Below are 17,845 nucleotides of genomic sequence, written 5' to 3' on the forward strand. Positions count from 1 at the left end.
CACCAATCCTGTTTGTAATATACATGGATAGGATTTCGAGGCATAGTCATGGGGGAGGAGGTCTGCAGTTTGGTGGACTAAGGATTGCACCACTGCTTTTTGCAGATTATGTGGTTCTAATGGTTTCATCGGTCTGCAACCTTCAGCACTCACTGGATCGGTTCGCAACCGAGTGTGAAGCGGCTGGGATGAGGATCAGCACCTCCAAATCTGAGGCCATGGTTCTCAGCAGGAAACCGATGGACTGTCCACTCCAAGTAGGGAATGAGTCCTTACCCCAAGTGATGGAGTTCAAGTATCTCTGGGTCTTGTTCTCGAGTGAGGGAACAATGGAGCGTGAGATGGGCCGGAGAATCGGAGCAGCGGGAGCGGTACTGCAGTCGCTTTACTGCACCGTTGTGACGAAAAGAGAGTTGAGCCAGAAGGCAAAGCTCTTTGTCTACCGGGCCATTTTCGTTCCTACCCTCACCTATGGTCATGAAGGATGGGTCATGACCGAAAGAACGAGATCGCGGATACAAGCGGCCGAGATGGGTTTTCTCCGCAGGGTGGCTGGCGTCTCCCTTAGGGCTAAGGTGAGAAGTTCAGTCATCCGGGAGGGACTCAGAGTTGAACCGCTCCTCCTTCGTGTCGAAAGGAGCCAGTTGAGGTGGTTCGGGCACCTAGATAGGATGCCACCTGGGCGCTTCCCTAGGGAAGTGTTCCAGGCACGTCCAGCTGGGAAGAGACCGAGGGGTAGACCTAGGACCAGGTGGAGGGATTATATCTCTTCTCTGGCCTGGGAGCGCCTTGGGATCCCCCAGTCAGAGCTGGTTGATGTCGCCAGGGAAAGGAAAGTTTGGGGCTCTCTGCTGGAACTGCTACCCCCGTGACCCGACCACGGATAAGCGGGAGAAGATGGATGGATGGAAGTGAAATTTAGACTTGTTTGTACTCTGGCAGTTTGTCTCCTGAGAAATCTGTTACTAATAACCAAAGAAACTCAAGTTGACAATTCATGAAGATGAATGAAATCATAAAGAGCTTTTATTTTTCATATAGTAATGTACAAAACATTATCAGCAATATTGAATTTAACGAAAAACTTTAGTGGGTTCCACTAACATGCTATCAATTAAACAGTGCTACATATTTTTTACATATTAACTGTACACATTAGAAACAGCATGCGTATTAAGAGTCCAAGGCTCCAAGCATGAAGAAAACACTAACATACAAAAGTTTGCTACATAAGTATGAGCCATAAGTCTCTGAGGTCCAAGGAAACTTTGGGTTCTTTGCCACATCGAGCTTGGTGTCGTCCTCCCACACGGCTCGGTTAACTCTTTATTCCTTTCTGGGCCTGTTTTAGCAACGAATCAAAGTCGAGGTCCTCGAACCTGTTCTTAACAGGATAAGGCTCTGCATCTTTGTTTTCGTCTAAGGAAGATAAAAACATTCACAGGATCACATTAAAAAAACATATATTTATTTGTTATGTTTTTCAGAAAATGTGTGTAAAATACAGCTTTACTAAGAGAAGTTTACTAAGTTTACTAAGTTTTTTTTCCTATAAATTACTGATAACATTTCTCTGTGTTAAGAGTTCAACAGACAGTGGAATGGAATGGCTGCCATACATGTAGAGCAGTGCCTCTCAAAGTGTGGTCAGTGGTCCACTGGTGGTCCGTGAGCGCCCCCTAGTGGTCCGTGAGTATATTGGTAAAATTTCACATTTGAAATAAATACATTTCAGTTTTCCGCACTCTCGCGGGAATATCTCCGCAATGGAGTGAGTTTAAGTTTCATTGCATGATATAGCCCAGCGCAACACCTTCATCACACATGTTGCCACCTGTTTGTACCATTTGCAGGCGATTTGTAATCTGTTCTAGAAAAACAATGTGATTTTGGATATTTGTGGAGTTAGGTGGTCCGCGAGTGTTTTTGTATTGGTTAAGTGGTCCTTGGTATGAAAAAGTTTGAGAAACACTGATGTAGAGATTGAGATTCAAGAAGAAATGGGTGTGGTATGTGTGATATTTGGACGGAAACTTGACTTATGGTTGAAGTAATTAATTCACATTGTAGCAGGAATATTGCATTATAGTTCCTATGGGGCAGCTTTAAAAAAAAAAAAAAAAGAAGCAATCTAGTCTTGGGCAGAAATACACTAAACATAGATGTTCTGAAATGTCACCATCATAAATAACAGCTTAGTAAAGGTGCTGTATTGCTGTGATGTCTTGTAGTGCACAGCACACTCCCCTATGGGTCAGTATCTCTTTGCAGTATTGTTATTGCTGTGAACATAGCAGTGCCATTTTTATTCAGCTTATTTGTCAAAGTATAAATAAAAGAATAATAAAAAGTTAAGCTCCCTTGTCTGCTTGCCATCTGATTATTAAAGTAAAGTTAGTGAAACCTTCAACTCAGGCTCACTTTAGGTAGGCTGTCATTAAGGTGGACCAGCGTAGTGTAGTGACAAGCAAAATGTCAGGGAGGTATGACGAAGTAGCTACCGTACAAAGCCTGTAACAGTGAAGGGGTTTGACCTGGTACACTGACACTTTCACTGCACATAAAGCTCAATGAGGAGAAGCCTTCAATATAGCAGTGCACTCTGCACCTGACTTTGACTGTGGATTTTAGTCTCACCTAGGTCGGCGTACTGAGAGTTACAGAACTGTCTTCTTCCACCGAAGCAGATGTCAAAAGGCAGCTCATTGGGTCTCCGTAGTTTTCCGCCGTTATCGATGGCTGCGAAAGCATCGTCCATGTTGTAGAAAGTGACGAAGGCGTAGTGGTCACTGGGAACCAAAAGGTGCAGGGTTTAAATACTGATGAATGTTAAAAAAACAAAACATAATAGAACATATTATCAGTTGTGCACACTCACCCTCTATCTCTAAAGTGAAGGGACACACACTCTACTTCTCCGAACTGACAGAAGCGTTCCCTCAGCTCCTCGTGTGTCATAGTCCTGCAGATGCGGCCGACATACACCACCCTGCGCTCATCCTGTAGGGGAGGAAGTTTAAGAATTACTTATTTGTCCACTGAAAAACAAATACAATCACAGACACATAAAGCTGACATGTTATTTTTTACTCACTATGGCTTTAAGTTTCTGCATCCTGATCTCGTGCTCTCTCCGGAGCTTCCTGGACTCTCTGCTGCTGGAGGGATGAGAGGGGTATAGAGAATAGTCATTAAAGACAAATGAAAAAATAAACAGCCACTTTTCTTCTATCAATTGTCAGCATTTACTAACCTGTAAACATCTCTAAGCTTCCGACAGTAAACCCGCTGTGATGGTGATCTGGATGGGGACCTGGACTGGGACCAAGATCTGGATCTGGACCTGTTACACTTCGGCATCCTTGAGTACGACAACCTGTAGCGCCGAGGTGGGGAGCGGGAAACGGAGCGGGATGACGACGAACATGAACTGCTCTCTGAACGCTTGTGACGACGCCTGCGAGAATTAAAAATGAAGATATTAGGAGAGATGCACAAAGAGGAAGAACACAGTCTGACTGTGTACATAACACATAAGTCAGAACACATAAGAGAATAATTACTTTTGTCTTTTTGGAGAGGGAGATGCAGAGCTGGAGGAGGAGGAGGACGATGATGAGGAGGAAGCAGAGCTGGAGTCCGAACAAGGGGATCTCCCTCGATATCTCCTCCTCTCCCTGCCTCTGGAAGGAGGGCTGGGTGGAGGTGTGGGCAGAGTGCACGGGGGTGTCTCAAGACTACAATCTTGCTCGGTGGCAGCGATTCTTGAAACAACTTTGTCTGTGGACCGACTCGTCTTTGCGGAGTCATCCACAGCCCTGATGGGGGGGTTAACGTCACAGGTGGAGGTCTGTTGTTTGCATTCAGCAGCAGCGATCGAGTCACTGGTAGTCCTCTGTAATTCATCAGTTATTTTCGGCTCATCCTTGGGTTTAGATGTTCTGCAGTGCTGAGCGGCACTTGTCGTTGACCCGCAGTAATCGTGATCAATGAACACAGCCGAGTACATGGGAGGAGAGGGACGAGCAGCAGGGAGCTCTGGGAGGTTCGTGTGTGTCCTCTTGGACGGCAGAGGACGGGGGTCGATAATCTGAATGGCCTTGGACAGAGGATTTTTGCGCCTTGCTGGCTGATGTTGTTGAGTGCTGAGGATGATTTCAGTGCCGAGGGGCTTTGGGATGTCAAGTGACGTTTGAAGGTGTGGGGAGTCCCTGAGGGTTTTTGGTTTTGGTACAAGTGCTTCCACTGCAGACTGAGTTCTGTCCAAGTGTCCGTCTGTCAGTACGTTTGAAGATGAGGTAGCAAGTTTGAGCTCTTTCTCTCCAACCCTCAACCCTTGAGCTAGATGAGTGAGAAAAAAAAAATCGAGTTAGCATCTGACATCATGATGCTAATAACAACAGATCGCCACTGGGCTTACAACTAAAGACATAGCCACGCAAAAACTGCGGCATGTGTACGGCTCCTTATGGGTACTGCAATATTTGAAGTGCCGGAGCGGGGTTCCGGTGCTCTCCGTCAGCACTACACCACGTGATCACACGTTACGCTCGTGTTGTGTTCAAGGAACCTGTCTTTGGCCAGGAAAAACAGGCACTTGCTTGTTTAATTATTTTGCGGTCTAGATTTCTTAAAACATTTTTGAAGTTAGAAGTTGTCCGTCAGTCCGTGAGTCGAACTCCCCCCCAAAACGAAAACTCTTCGGTTCTCCACGAATTACACAAGTCACCCAAATCAGCGTTAAAAAAGCGGGAGGCGCCGAAAAGCGACTAATTTGCATGCATGCAAGTGGAATGATCCTTTCCAATCAACTTTTTCGCAGTCACCCCTAGTTAACAGTAATCTGATTACTCACCTTGTGTTTCCTCAAACTGTTCCAGTAGGCTGGTGAGATCGGGCGCTTCGATTCCTGAAGAAGAAGAACAAACAGACATGAAACTTTTGAAGATGTTCATTTCTTAGTTAGACCTTCATCAAAGTGAACTCAACAAAATCACCAATGTCTCGACAGTTTACCTGAGTCGGCTGGTTTCTCTAAGGCGGACACACTGGGGGAAACCTCTGATAACGTCTCCTTCACTGGTGTGGGAGCATCTAGGGGACTAGGCGGTGCTGTGAGGGAAGGACGCTTCATTTCCCTCGCTGTATCCGGACCTGGTGACGGAGGATTCTTTGGTTGCAGCTTGACTCCTATCGTCTGGTTTGGACTGCTTCTCTGAGGCTGCAGGGTTTTGAGCTCTGAGGAAGATTTGGTTTGTGTTGAGGTTGGGCACAGTGCTTGAGGTCTGGAGGTGACACCTGAGGCTATCTCTGTGAGCTTGTTTTTAATTTCCTGTAACAGGGTGGAGTAGCCCTGGTTCACTAACAACACCTCAGGACTCGTGCCGGAGGTGGATGGCTGTCTTTGAGTTGATGTGCCTGAGGATTCAGTTTGAATTTGATGAAAGTGCTTGATGCTGTCAGAGTCTCTACTGCAGAACTCCACTTTGGACTCTGATGAGGAGTGGTCAGTAGTGGGCGGTGTTGTCTGGCTCGCTGGCAAATGGAGGAAGACGGGGTTCGGGGGATCAATATTGAGAGGCTTTTTTATTGGACTTTTTTTGCTCTCTGAAACATTCTGATTAACTGTGACGTTTGCCTGCAGACTGGTGGGTGAGAGGATTTTGGATTCAGTTCTTGGTCGCTTTAACCCGCTGTGACTTCCTTTAGTGGAGGGGTGAGGCCTGGGCTGAGTTTGAGATTTATGATCGGCACAAGTTCTCCTACTGTCTGGATTATGGTGCGCTGCCTTTGGACAGCAGCTGTTTTGTCCGTGTAAACAGATGGGGGTCAGCTCTGTGGGGGGCTCAGAAACGCAGGGCCACTTGGTGATGTTGTTCCCCTGTTTCTCCACCAGGGGCTGCCTCCTCTTGCGCAGCTGTCTGTACTCTTGGAGGCTGAGCGATTTGGCCTTTGTCTCAGCTTTAAGTAGAGAAACCTCGGCCGTGTTGCTGTTAATTTCCGAGGACGATGTTTGGGGTTCAAGTGGGGAGCACGCTGGGTTTTCAATTGCTTTGGTGCCGTTCAGTGGAACCGACACACTTTGACTCGTTAGATTTGACTCGTTTAATTTTTCTTCTGCCGATTCACCGAGTGAAACCACCGGAACAGGGCCAAAGCTCACCCTTTTCTTCTCTCTGGATGGGGGAGTTCTGGATGATTGTACATTCAGCAACGCGCTCTTTAAGATGCTGTCATTATCTCTCTTTTCATCTTCCCTATTTACTTCTCCCACCTCGTCATCAGAAACAACATTTATCTCTTCGTCGCTGTCCTCACTGGGTCTCTCGTACTTCCACACCTCTTCCTGAGAGAACAACGTGTGCTCCTTCAGTTTATCCCCCTCCTCCACATGCAGCTTCAGGCAGTAGGGGTGCATGAGCTTCACCAGGTTTACCAGAGAAGTGGAGGTGAAGATCTCCACTTCATTCTCTGCTTTTATATTTTGAGAGTGGATACATTTTTGTTTTTTGAACAGATGTGAAGGGTTGGTTCTCTCCAATTTGCTTTCCGCTTCTTTGTCTCCATCGACCTTTATCGAGAGTATTACATTTGGTGATTTGGATCTGGGCCTCAGCCTTTCATATAGTGAAAGATCCTAAAGATCGAAAAAAAAAAAAACACATTTAGATCTTTGAAGTGTTTATACTTTCTCACATTTTGCGTAAAAAACATATTTTGCAGTTACTTTCCTATTGTGTTCGTCCATGTTGCACTCTGTTTATTTAAGCTATTATGTATCACCTAAGCCTAAACCATCATAGCAAGAAACGTAAAAACATAATTCATCTTTGGATTTTCAAGGTTCTGACAGTCCTTGAACCCATCGTGTGTGATACACAATTTCTATTAAAATTGTGATATTTAGGAAATCTATCAGATGGAAAAAATAACTTATGCTCTAAGGATCCAGATAGACATATTTTGCTAAAGGTGGAGTCACGTCACAACTGTACTGATCCAGTAAATTCATTCTGATTTCCCCACATCTTTCGAACCACTTCAGGGTCTTACACCTCCTGATCTAATGGCGCATTTCCACTACAGCGCGGAGCTCGCTTTAAGCGTGCCGAGCCCGTTTTTGGTTGCGTGTCCACTTAGCGTAGTACCGGCTAGCGGGTACTATTTCACAGTTTTCTGGCCCCATAAAATCGAGGTTCTTTCCGGGCCAACAACCAGGCTGAGTCGGGCTGAGTGTGCTAAACTAGAGAGAGAATCGCTGGCAAGGGGGCTACAACTACAACAAGATGAACATATTTGACCGTGATTTAATTGTAATACACGTTTACCGTGCCGAAGTAACAACATACTGATACTGGTTAGCAGTGTTGTGCTAGTTACTGAAAACCAGTAACTAGTTACCATTACTAGTTACTTCATTTCAAAAGTAACTCAGTTACTTACACACAAAAGTAATGCGTTACTGTGAAAAGTAACGTTTTCGTTACTTAAAAAAGGGCTCCCATTAATGCCCTTATAGCCTTCATTTCAGTAGTGTTATTGCATTGGAGAATAATACAATCTGTTGATCAACTTGACATGCATTATATGCAATCTGGATTGCATCGATATTAGCTGGCTTTCCATTTTTGTATATTCTTTCTCCAGGTAGTTGGAAAAAGTTTTCCGTCCCATATGCCGTGTGCCGCCCGGACATGCTATCATGCTAACTAGCTCCCTGAAAGCGGGTGACTCCACTGTAGCAATAGCCTGCATGTGTTCTACAACATACCGTGCAATGGCTTTATCGACTTTTCCCTGGCTAGCAGTCCCTTGGTTAAAATCCAGCCGCTGTTGCTTAGGTGGAGGTGGAGTGGCGTCGGCTGAGTCTCTGTGGTCTTAGCTACTAGCTTCGTCCCAGCATGTTGTTTTTGCAGATGTTTTAAGAGATTTGAATTACTGGTTTGGGCAGTAGATAGGATCTTTGACCCGCCAGGACACAACTTACATTTAACTAAAACGTTCTTTTCTTTGTGCTCGACAAAAGTGAAATAGTGAGAATATCTCCAGGTGGAGAAACTAGACTTGAGCTCCGCCGCCACCATGATAGTCTTGTTAGTAAACAACACAAACACGCCCACAGCTCGTCTCCGCATGTGACACAGGAAGTATCTAAGTACATTTACTCAAGTACTTAAGTACAGTTCTCATCTCTGTTCGCCTGGCTGTTGACTATATAAAAAAAACTAACGGTGTAACGCACCATGTAGTAACGGTAACTGAGTTACTGAATTTAAAAAGTAATGCGTTAGAGTACTAGTTACTGCCAAAAATAACGGCGTTACAGTAACGCGTTACTTTGTAACGCGTTAGTCCCAACACTGCTGGTTAGTAAAAACCATGAATTAATGCTTTGACAAGTCTGCAGACAGACGGCAGGCGAAAAACCTTTTAAAATGCGTGTTGTCTAAATGGAGATCGGCTAAGCTAACGCAGCATATGCTCCGACCGTCCACACTCACAACAACGGCCTATACAGACATAAATAAACCAGTGACTGTATTCGCCATGACACAGGCAGTCTGTGGTTTGTACTTGTTTAACTTTTGTCTAGTTTCTGAACAGATATGAAGAGCTGTGAGCTCTGAGTGCTAAGAGCTAACGGCTGTGTTGTTTTTCTGGGGCTCTCATTGAAGATGACGTCACGGCTCCGCCTACACTGCGTTACTATAGATACTACCCCAGTTCCTAAACTGTAACGGCAATGCGCCATAAAGTGAGCCAGTCCTAACGAGGCCTAGCCATACCGAGCGAGGCCGTGTAGTGGAAATGCGCCATAAGTGTAATGGTTCTGACCTGCACCTTAGCACACACACAACTACACGCACACACGGATGACCCCCCCCCCCATTTGCTGTTTTATGTTATTATTATTTGTATGTATTTATCTTTTCATGTCTATTTTATTATTATTATTTGTATTGATCTCTTTTTGTACTTTTTTTCTTATGTTGGCTATGTAGATACAGTAGTGCTGTAGCGACGAGATTTCCTCGTCGACGCATCGCCACACACACGTGGGTCACCCAAAGCAACAAGCAGTTCGCAATCGCACTTCAAACACAATGGAGACTGAAACGGCTACCACCTCCTCCTCACAGGATTGCGCACGAAGCCCTCAAACAAAAACATCTCGCCCCAGGTCTTCAAAAGCATGGGAATACTTTAAATTTAGTCCAAAACGCAAAGGCATTGTTATTTTCAGTCTTTGCCAAATGGAGTTGGCATACCACACTAGCACAACAGCTATGTTGGAGCATTTAAAGCGGAGGCACCCCCTTGTCTCTCGTGAAGGGAACAATGATAAGTAAGTACTAACTTTGGCTAAATTAATTCCACGTTTGTGTAGTGTGTTGTGCAGCTTGAGTTCTGTGCACTTCGGTAGTGCTAACTATCTTATAGCTCTCCGTGCGGTTTGTTCGTGCTTGGTTGGTTAGTAGTTAATGTTAGCTACCTAGCTAGCGGCGCCAGCTGTGTGTTAGTTAACGTTTGTCAGCATTTAATGTTGGCTGGAATGGTAGCTAGTTTACGTCTGCAGTACACCGCTATCTAGCCGCTACTAACCCAGAACGAACTAACTGCACAGAGAGCTAACTCATGTTGTGGTCCTTTACGAGTCAAACATAACATTAGACTAACGTTAGTCAGCTTATGGCGCGTTTCCACTGCAGCGGGTAGCTCGCTTTAAGCGTGCCGAGCCGTGCGGGGCCCGTTTTTGGTTGCGCTTCCACTTGGCCTAGTTTTGGCCCGGGGCTACTTTTTCACCTTTTTTCTGGCCCGACTAAATCGTGTTTCTAGGGCCAGGAACAACCAGGCTGAGTCGGGCTGAGTATGCTAAACTAGAGAGAGAATCGCTGGCAAGGGGGCTACAACTACAACAAGATGAACATATTTGACTGTGATTTAATTGTAATACACGTTTCAAAATGATGCCGAAGTAACAACATACTGATACCGGTTAGTAAAAACCATGAATTAATGCTTTGACAAGTCTGCAAACAGACGGCAGGCGAAAAACCCTTTTTGAAATGCGTGTTTTCTAAATGTAGCTTGGCTAAGCTAACGTTATATATGCTCCGACCGTCCACACTCACAACAACGGCCTATACAGACATAAACAAACCAGCGACTGTATTCGCCATGACACAGACAGTCTGTGGTTTGTACTTGTTTAACTTTTGTCTAGTTTCTGAACAGATATGAAGAGCTGTGAGCTCTGAGTGCTAAGAGCTAACGGCGGTGTTGTTTTTCTGGGGCGCTCATTGAACAAAAAAAACTATTATTAAGAATGTTTTGGTATTTATTTGAGATACATTACGTTTTTTATGAATCGAACAACAGAAAAATAATCGTTAGATTTGTCGACTAATCGATAAAATAATCGCCCGATTAATCGTTTTCAAAATAATCGTTTCCCCCCAGCACTAAGATACAGCTAAATCAAAATGGAAAACTGTTAACCAAAATGTGAGTGTGTATAATGAAACTGAAATCGGAAATAAAAACTAAGTTAACATTTTTTTTTTAAAATAGTGATATTCAATTTAAAAGATCACCAAAACCAAAGCATTTGCATGAATCTGATCCTGTTAAAAGTATTGGTTAAGTACTTTAAAACAAAAAACAGCCTTGTATTTCTTGTTCCTGAGTGTATGCACCCACCAGTGAGTTCTCCCTGCGCTCTGGGTGGGTGAGGAGCTTAGTGTCTGGTAGGGTGTCGAAGGGGGATAGAGTTACATCGTCATCCTCCACACTGTCCAACATCTCGCTCAGGGCCGACAGCAGGGTCTCTCTCTCCTCCTCCGCTCCACTCTTATCCTGGAAATGGAAATGCAAAGTGTTCAGTTTTATTCTTTCATACACAAAATGTATTTTCTACCAAAATTCCACATGTGTCAACTAGTTTCCTGAATGAGAGTAAGTAGAAAAAACTTGAACAAACAGAAAAACGTGCCATCTTTTAAACTTCTGATGTACTGTGAGGTTATGTCTGACCTCTGATGCGACAGTGGAGTCTTCAAAAATGGCCAGGATTGAGTGATCCACGCAGGACTGAGCGTCCATCTCCACGGCTTCCATGTCACGTCTACTCAAGAGCAACTGCAGGGAATACCGACACACAAATATATTATGTCACACCCTTGTGCTTTAAGTTTTAATTCACACTGATCTCATCTAATCCTACCTCCTGCTATTTTAAAATATGTCTTGTTAATTCATTTGTTCAATTAAATAACGACAAATAGTGAAAAATGCAGATCATAACTTCTGAAAGCCAGAGTTCATGTATTCTAATGTCAGGTTTTGTCGAACCAACAGTCTAAAACTAAAATAGATTTGATTCACTATCACTGAATAAAAAAAAAAGTGAAACTAGTTTAACCAATACCTTAATATAGTTATCATTCCAGCTCTACAAACACTGAAAACAATTGCAGACAAATATCGTTCATAGACTTTAATAAATAACACACATAATTCATTTTTTACAGACTCAGAGTCCAGATAAAGACTAACGACTACATACAAATACATGACATTCAAAAGAACAACAAAACTCGTGCTTTATAAAGAAAATGTGTTTAATATGTATACTTTATTGTATGTTTAATATGTTAATAAGATAATGTCGTTTGTTTGTTATTGGGTAGTAGCATATACATTAGTACATGATATTTGAACATTTAATGATTGAATACTTAATTATACGGTGTATAATCCATAAGTATTTGTCACCGTAGTAGTGTATCAAAGAGCAATTCCTACTACTACCAATGTTTTTTTGATCATTAAAGTGGGCTAGTAGGGTAGACAGAAGGATGCTCATTATTGATCCCATACTGGTCAGTATAGACAGGAGGCAGAGTGAGGGGCCCTCGAGCATATCCGTATGAATGACTCACTAATCTGTAGTGTATGGCAGCTATGGGAAGTTGAAACAACTGCTCTGTCAGGGCCTGTACTGTAGTAAGCAGACATTTAAACCATGTCCAAAAAGCTTTTTAATGACAATACATCAGGTTATATGAAGTTTACCGCAAAACAAGCACGGTAAAATGAGAGTATTGTATAAAAAGCGACATAGTGGGGGGACAGTGCTGGGCGCAGTGCTGAGGGTGCAGCCTGAACATATTGTACTTCAGAGGAAACTAACCGGCAGCTTTCGAGTGTAAATCAATGACCACGGAGATTGTGTTAACGACATGGCCGTACTTGTCATTGAGCAGTTCTGTAACGGCACAATATCTTATGGAGCTGCTCAGTCAACTCCCCGGTTAATACATCGGTAATACTACAAGCCTCATTCAGCCACGTGTCGCTATGCGCGCATGTGGCCTCGCTCGCCAGCAAAATACCCCGTTACTAACACGTGGAAACCCGCGTGTGTGCAGCTATTTGGGTGTCCCTTAGTTAAAATGAGCAAACCGGTACCTCATTGGGGTTGTTGCTGGTCAGAAAGTCGCTGTTCCCGGCATTTAAATCCTCGACATTCCCCCTCCACCGCACCGCCATCTTGCTGCTCCACATGGTCCGCTGGGAGGCCGTAGAGAGACACGTGGTCCGCGAGTGGAAGCGCGGGAAAACCACCGACCTGGGATCAGATTGAGACCGCCAGCTCCACTAGTGGAAGCAAAGAGAGGAGTTGAAATCAGATCCTAGGTCAGCTGTATATCATGTGAAGTCCTCATTTATTGAGTTTTCTCTTGAAAACTAGCTACAGGTTTTATTTTGCTGCAGATTCTCACACAGGTAATGCACATACTCTCCTTTTCCATTGAATATTTGTTAAATATGATAGATAAATATAAATAAGTGGTCTGTTTAAGAAACATGTGTTCATTTCTCTGTGACAGCTAATACATGGAACTAATGTTTGTTTCAGCTTCCATATCACATTTGTAGCATTTATTAAAAATGTGGCTAATGGGACTTTTAAATACAGGATTTGTCTACATTTACATTTTTTTGTATTGCTCAAAAGCGACACCTTGCGTCCGAATGACAACACCAACATTTATTGCCTAATGCACATAAAGCAGATGCATGACAGGCGACAGCAATAACCCAAATACACTATCACACAGCAGGCTTTATATTGGCTTACCCATAATATAGGCTAACAATCCGAGGTGGATGAAGTACTCAGATAAAAGTACCAGAGTGTGTACTCTGTTACAAGTAAAAGTCTTGCGATCCAAAATATTACTCAAGTTAAAGTACAAAAGTATTAGCATGAAAATACATTTAAATTACCTAATGTAAAAGTACTTTCAAAATAATGTATTATATGTTTTCATTATATTTATTGATGTACTAATGTGTTTATCAAAGCTGGTAAAGGTGCAGCTTTTAATAACTTTATATACTGCAGGGTAGCTTGTGAATTTACTCTAGGTGTAACTAAAGTCTAATTTAAGAGTTGATTATATTTCACATCATTAATCAAAATCTGTAAAGTGACTAAAGGTATTCAATAAATGTAGTGGAGTAAAAGTACATGATCACCTCTAAATTGTAGTTGAGTAGAAATACAAAGTAGCATAACATGGGAATGCTGAAGTAAAGTACAAGTATCTCAAAATTGTAGTACAGTACTTGAGTAAATGTACTTAGTTACTTCCCACCTCTGCTAACAATCATATTATAATCAAATGTACCAACTAATACAGACAGGCCTGCAGGTAGTTTTGAAAATGTACAGGCTTAAGGACTCGTGATATGCAGCATTTCAGAACAATACAATATACAATACAGCTTTCTTTGTAAAGCACTTTAAAACCTCAAGTACTGTACAGAGAAATAATTAAAATACAAAAATCACAGACCACTACATAGGGTAAATTACAAATAAAGAAACAATAATAACAACAATAAACAAGAACAAAATAATAACAGGCATATAGTTAAAACACTAGACTATTTTAAAAGCCACAATCTACAAAGTGTTGAACGACAGGTGGGTTTTAAGAAGCGATTTAAAAACAGACAACGAGTGGAGACGCTTATCTTGAAATTGAAAGAAACTCTATATCTATGTTAAAAGCTCCATTATTTCCCATGTTATAATAAATGAGAACATCATGAAAAAATCCAAGTAGGGTAGACATAAAATGTGGTCATTTTATAATCAACCCTTATCCTTGGTTTAGGTGTGTCAAACAGCAAAGTAAAGAGTGTATCTGCTTCGGTGGCCTGCTTCCTACCCAAAACAAACAGAGATTATCTTCATGTTCAGACACTGCAATATTGATGTGTTGACTTGGCTGATTAATGTGTGTACACACCCTCCAACAATACCTGGTTCACTGTCAGGGCCTAACAACTCTGTTACTAACCCGTTTGAAATGACACCTTCAGGTGCCTGAGAGACATGTCTGCACACAAATAATGTAATGCACAGCAGTCTAGGATAGTTTTATTTTTCTTGATATATTGTGACTTTTATTAAATTACACCTTTATTCTTTATTCCCTGACTTCTCAAAGAACACATTCAAATATGCAGAACGTTTTTAACATTAGCACGCAAGCAAAGTCCAGGGGCTTGAAAATGATTAAAATTAACTAATTAGCAATGAGAATAGGGACCACATGCACATTTAACAATTACATACAAACACACAAAGGAGGGGGTAAGAGTTAATGTGCACACATTTGTTGACTCAGCGTAAATATTTGAAAGGCAAGGCAAGGCAAGGCAAGGCAAGGCAAATGCCCTGCCTAAATATTTGAAAGCAATACAAAATGCCTTAGAGCCTTACTGCAAATGATTCTGGTATATCTTTATATATTTTGAATATTCAGCTGGCGCCTGCATTTTGGGTCTCTTTACAACTAGACATTTCCATCATTTAAAAAAAGGGGAAATTAGTCCATAAAAGATATAGCAATCATCCATATCTATCATAATCTAAAGTGCTTGATGCTCAAATTTGACCCTTTAATTTGAATTATTTGCAAAAATAATGCCACCCCAACAACCTCTGCATGTCCTCTGCATGCTTCAGTTTTAAGTCTTTGAAATACTTAAAATGTGTTCAGGCCTCAGAAAGTATTTGTACAGGCACTATAATATTATGATTGAATACATTTAAATGCATTCATGGCTTGTTTTCACATGACCTGTCATCTTGTTCAGGCCCTACATGACTCTGCAGTCCCATGAATCAGAACCAGCGTTATAATAAATATATGTTTTGTTTACACTCCACCCTCCACTGCTTCACACTGATATATGACGAATACTAATTCTAATGTCTGAATAACAAACACAGCTGTCTAAGACCCACAGCAGAAGCACACATCATGCTCCACTGATAAATCTTATTATGGACTTTGGCTGGTTGAAAACATTTACATAATAAGTACAGCAGCCAATTCCCCCCCTCTTATGTCTTAGTAAGCATCTCATCAGCATGTTTCAGTGGTGCAGGAGTTGGACACTCCTTTTACTTAATCCAGTCTAACCAGTCCAGCTTGACTAACTGACATCTTGTTCAGCCCCACCCTGTGCCTTAAACAGTTTTGGATCAACAGTGCTAACACTTGTGGTTAAATAGAATATTATATATATCATATTGGATCGTCATTCATCTCGTCCCTAAACAGATAGCCAGACTTTGTCCAAATGTGACATAATCTGGTCCCAGCCCTTCTAAAACTCACTAATTAACACTTAACACATGCTATCTTGTTGTCATGCTGTTGTCTCAAAATACCAAGAAGAGTATTGCCCCCGAAATGCAGGAAGGTATATCCTTTATGTATTGGCATTGGGATTTTTGGCATCTTCCTTTTAAGATAATTGTTGCATATGGTATAACTTTTGGGTCAATGGGAATAATAGAATAACATTTAAATGCTGTTTTGAAATACTTCTACAGCATTTTAGAGGCACTGAATTATGACACACTTTAATATTTTGAGATAAACCGGCCCTGTACTGTATCGGATATTATTCTATCCAGCGTACAGTGAAGATAAGTGTGGGGATGGTTTCTCCACTAGATGGGGATGTTACACATCTCCCACTTTAACTTTTAGCCCTCTAAAGTTGTGACTGAGTTAATTCCCAGTGAGCTGATATCCAGTAATGTATGCCAATCAGATATTCACATCTGAATGAAACGGCTGCATAATGAATTCAGGTTCGCCACCTGTTCATGTTTTGTGCAGTTATCTTGTATCATCTTCCTGTTTGTCTGTGGAGGGCTATGGATGTGTCTGGCCTGTTATCTCGTGCATACCAGCAAGGAGTTGACCTTTCTGCTGAATGTCATGACGGTACACGGAGTCTGAATTAGATTAGTTGGGAGGGAAATATGCTCACAGACACACACTTTAACAAGACGGCACATATTCTCTGTTCATTTAAAATAAATAAGTAGACAACACCATGAAACTTCCTCGGTTCATTATTTACATTAACACAAGTATTCTTTGCGTAAAGCATTTTCTGAAATGTAATGGTCCAATATGCAACCAGGCAATATTTGTTTGAATAATGTGCTTATTTGCATGTTATCCTGAGGTTTGTTTTAAGGAATGACACTGAAAAGTTTGGTGTTAGTACTACCGAAGTGGATATTTCTGGCTCAGAATATCGGCTTTTAAAGTTATACATTGTATATTTTACATACATTTTGCAGACACTACAGGTGACACAGGGTAAACATTTAACAATTGAAACCACCAGGAAACCTCCCCAGTTAATAACTTATATTAATATATCTTTCTATGTGTTACAAATGTTTCTAAATATACAAATGAGGCATTACCTAGACTTAAAAAGAAAACATTTGTAAAATTACACATACATATCTACCAGTCCAAAAGAAGACGGGTTAAACTCTTGAAACTGACCCCAAAAATATTGCCTCTAGTGTCTCGTCTCAATCCCACATCTTCCTCCATAATGTTGCTTTATCTCTCTTTACCCCTGTCGCGCTTACACACACAGCCCCCCCCTCGCTTCATTGCCCACAACTCTTGAAGCACATTACTGTTTGAAATGGGGCCAAAGCATCCAGCGGGTGAGGTGCGAGTGTGTGCAGAGGCATGTGTATAAGTGTGTGTGTTCAGGGGGGGAGTTGTGTCTAACTGGGTCACCTTACTGCAGCATCCAGCCACCATGTCAGTACATGGCCCCACACGCTCAGACACACACATATATTTAACCTACTCTGTCTTCCTTTCCACTCGGGCCACTTTTGGTTTGAAATACAAAATGCACTCACTCATTTTCCCTGATTCCCTTGAGCTAAATGTGACAGACGTTACTCTCATTCTCTGGGGGACAGAGGAAGTAGAGTAAAGAAAGAAAGAAAAACATCTTTCTTGTGTTTTTCTTCCATGTTCCTCCTCTCGCTCTACATCTCTCCCTCCTCCCTCTCTCACTCTTGACCTGCAGGAGTCTCCCACAGTGCTCCTTTGGCATGTTTGAATTTTTAAAGAACCCACAAGGTCTTAGGAGTCAGGTATGTGCTTTCCCCTCTGCTTCCTGCACACTTACTGTTTTGTGTGTGTGTAAGCATTTCTCTATACGACTCCCAGTTGTGTGCACGCACTTCTTTGACCTTTCACATATTGTGTAACGCTGGAGGCTGTGTGTTTATAAAAAGGCAAAAGACCTGTGATCTTTAACTTGACACCTTCTTCACGCAGGCGTTACTTTGAGGCTGCAGAGTTAGGGAGTTGTTTTGCCGTCGTTTGATTTCTCTTTGCTTGAAGTAAGTCTCCTTTTTCTTCAGCTTTCAGAGCGGGGAAAAGGAATTCCCTCCCACATGGTGCTGAGAACATCTGTTAGT

At 42.2% G+C, this 17,845-nt stretch overlaps 1 protein-coding gene across 2 annotated transcripts; it reads right to left on the minus strand.

The window, feature by feature from the left end:
* Positions 1-987: 987 nt before the first annotated feature.
* On the minus strand, positions 988-12,626 carry LOC117561760 (peroxisome proliferator-activated receptor gamma coactivator-related protein 1-like). 2 transcript variants are annotated; one of them, XM_034239359.1, is made up of 11 exons: positions 12,472-12,626; positions 11,035-11,139; positions 10,702-10,857; positions 5,017-6,637; positions 4,856-4,909; positions 3,564-4,341; positions 3,254-3,457; positions 3,095-3,155; positions 2,879-3,000; positions 2,638-2,789; positions 988-1,419 (listed from the first exon to the last, which is right to left on the minus strand). In XM_034239359.1, exons 1-11 carry the CDS (start codon positions 12,565-12,567, stop codon positions 1,319-1,321), a joined length of 3,450 nt encoding a protein of 1,149 aa, XP_034095250.1. In that variant the 5' UTR covers positions 12,568-12,626; the 3' UTR covers positions 988-1,318. The 2 variants fall into 2 exon arrangements, with proteins under 2 accessions (XP_034095250.1, XP_034095249.1); XM_034239358.1 differs by having other exon boundaries at positions 3,095-3,158.
* Positions 12,627-17,845: the final 5,219 nt, after the last annotated feature.

The sequence above is a fragment of the Gymnodraco acuticeps genome, unplaced genomic scaffold, assembly GCF_902827175.1.
Source record: "Gymnodraco acuticeps unplaced genomic scaffold, fGymAcu1.1, whole genome shotgun sequence".
NCBI classification, from domain to species: domain Eukaryota; kingdom Metazoa; phylum Chordata; class Actinopteri; order Perciformes; family Bathydraconidae; genus Gymnodraco; species Gymnodraco acuticeps.